Source organism: Terrapene carolina, unplaced genomic scaffold (assembly GCF_002925995.2).
Source record: "Terrapene carolina triunguis isolate 2854851 unplaced genomic scaffold, T_m_triunguis-2.0 Scaffold7655, whole genome shotgun sequence".
Classification (NCBI taxonomy): Eukaryota; Metazoa; Chordata; order Testudines; family Emydidae; genus Terrapene; species Terrapene triunguis.
The window spans coordinates 1-1,186 of record NW_020672006.1 but is presented as its reverse complement, the minus strand read 5'-3'; the positions used below and the strand labels follow the sequence as shown (position 1 = coordinate 1,186).

General features: G+C 63.1%; 1 protein-coding gene across 1 annotated transcript; it reads left to right on the top strand.

The window, feature by feature from the left end:
• Positions 1-158: 158 nt before the first annotated feature.
• LOC112121211 (acetylcholinesterase-like) lies at positions 159-1,175 on the top strand (the record flags this gene model as incomplete). Its single annotated transcript, XM_026661498.2, has 1 exon — positions 159-1,175. A coding segment is annotated over exon 1 (984 nt), but the record flags the coding sequence as incomplete, so codon positions are not given.
• Positions 1,176-1,186: the final 11 nt, after the last annotated feature.

The following is a 1,186-nucleotide window of genomic DNA, read 5'->3' as shown; positions in this document are numbered from 1 at the left end:
TCTCCATCTCTGGAGATATTTAAGAGTAGGTTAGATAAATGTCTATCTGGGATGGTCTAGACAGTATTTGGTCCTGCCATGAGGGCAGGGGACTGGACTCGATGACCTCTCAAGGTCCCTTCCAGTCCTAGAATCTATGAATCCTGTTCCCTGTAACTCCCTCTGGGGGGGTTTCCCTTACAGCTGCTGCGATGCTGGGACTCCTCCCTGCGTTCCCCTGCCTGCTCTTCCTTTCCCTGCCGGGCCCCAGCTCTGGCTCCGATGACAACGGCACCGTGGTGCTCACCACCAGTGGCCCCATCCAGGGCAAGCGCCTCCAGGCCGGCTCCAGCACAGTGACGGCCTTCCTGGGCATCCCCTATGCTGAGCCTCCCGTGGGGGCCTTGCGCTTCCAGAAACCGCTTCCCCACCAGCCCTGGAGCCACGTCCTGGAGACCACCAGCTTCGGCAATGTCTGCCACCAGCCTCCGGTCACTGGTTACCCTCAGGCAGATGTCTGGACACCCAAAGCGCCGCAGTCCGAGGACTGCCTCTTCCTCAATGTCTGGGTGCCCCATCCCCATCCCAACGGTACGGCCCCCATCCTCGTCTGGATCCACGGTGGGGGGTTCTTCACAGGGGCAGCCTCCCTCGAGATCTATGACGGGCGCTTCTTAGCCGCCACCGAGAATGTGATCGTGGCCTCCATGAACTACCGGCTGGGGGCGCTGGGCTTCCTGTCCCTGCCCCCCGCCGCCCCGGGGAACGCCGGCCTGTGGGACCAGCGCCTGGCGCTGCACTGGCTGCAGGACAACGTGGCCGCCTTCGGAGGGGACCCGGCTCGTTTTCTGCTCTTCGGCCAGGGCACTGGGGCTGCGTCAGTCGGCTTCCATCTCCTCTCCCCGGGGAGCCGGCCCCTCTTCACCCGCGCCGTGCTGCAGAGCGGAGCCCCGAACGCACCATGGGCTTGGATTTCACTTGAAGAGGCCAAGGAGAGAGGCCAGAGATTGGGCCAGCTGCTGGGCTGCTCCGATGGTAACAGCACGGCCCTGGTGGGCTGCCTGCAGGGGAAGGAACCCAGGGAGTTCCCCAAACACGAGTTCTCCATCTTGAACCACAAGAAGGAACTGAAGCTGCCCTTTGTGCCGACACCAGACGGGGATTTCCTCCCTGATACACCACCAAGACTCCTGCAGGCCAGGCACGG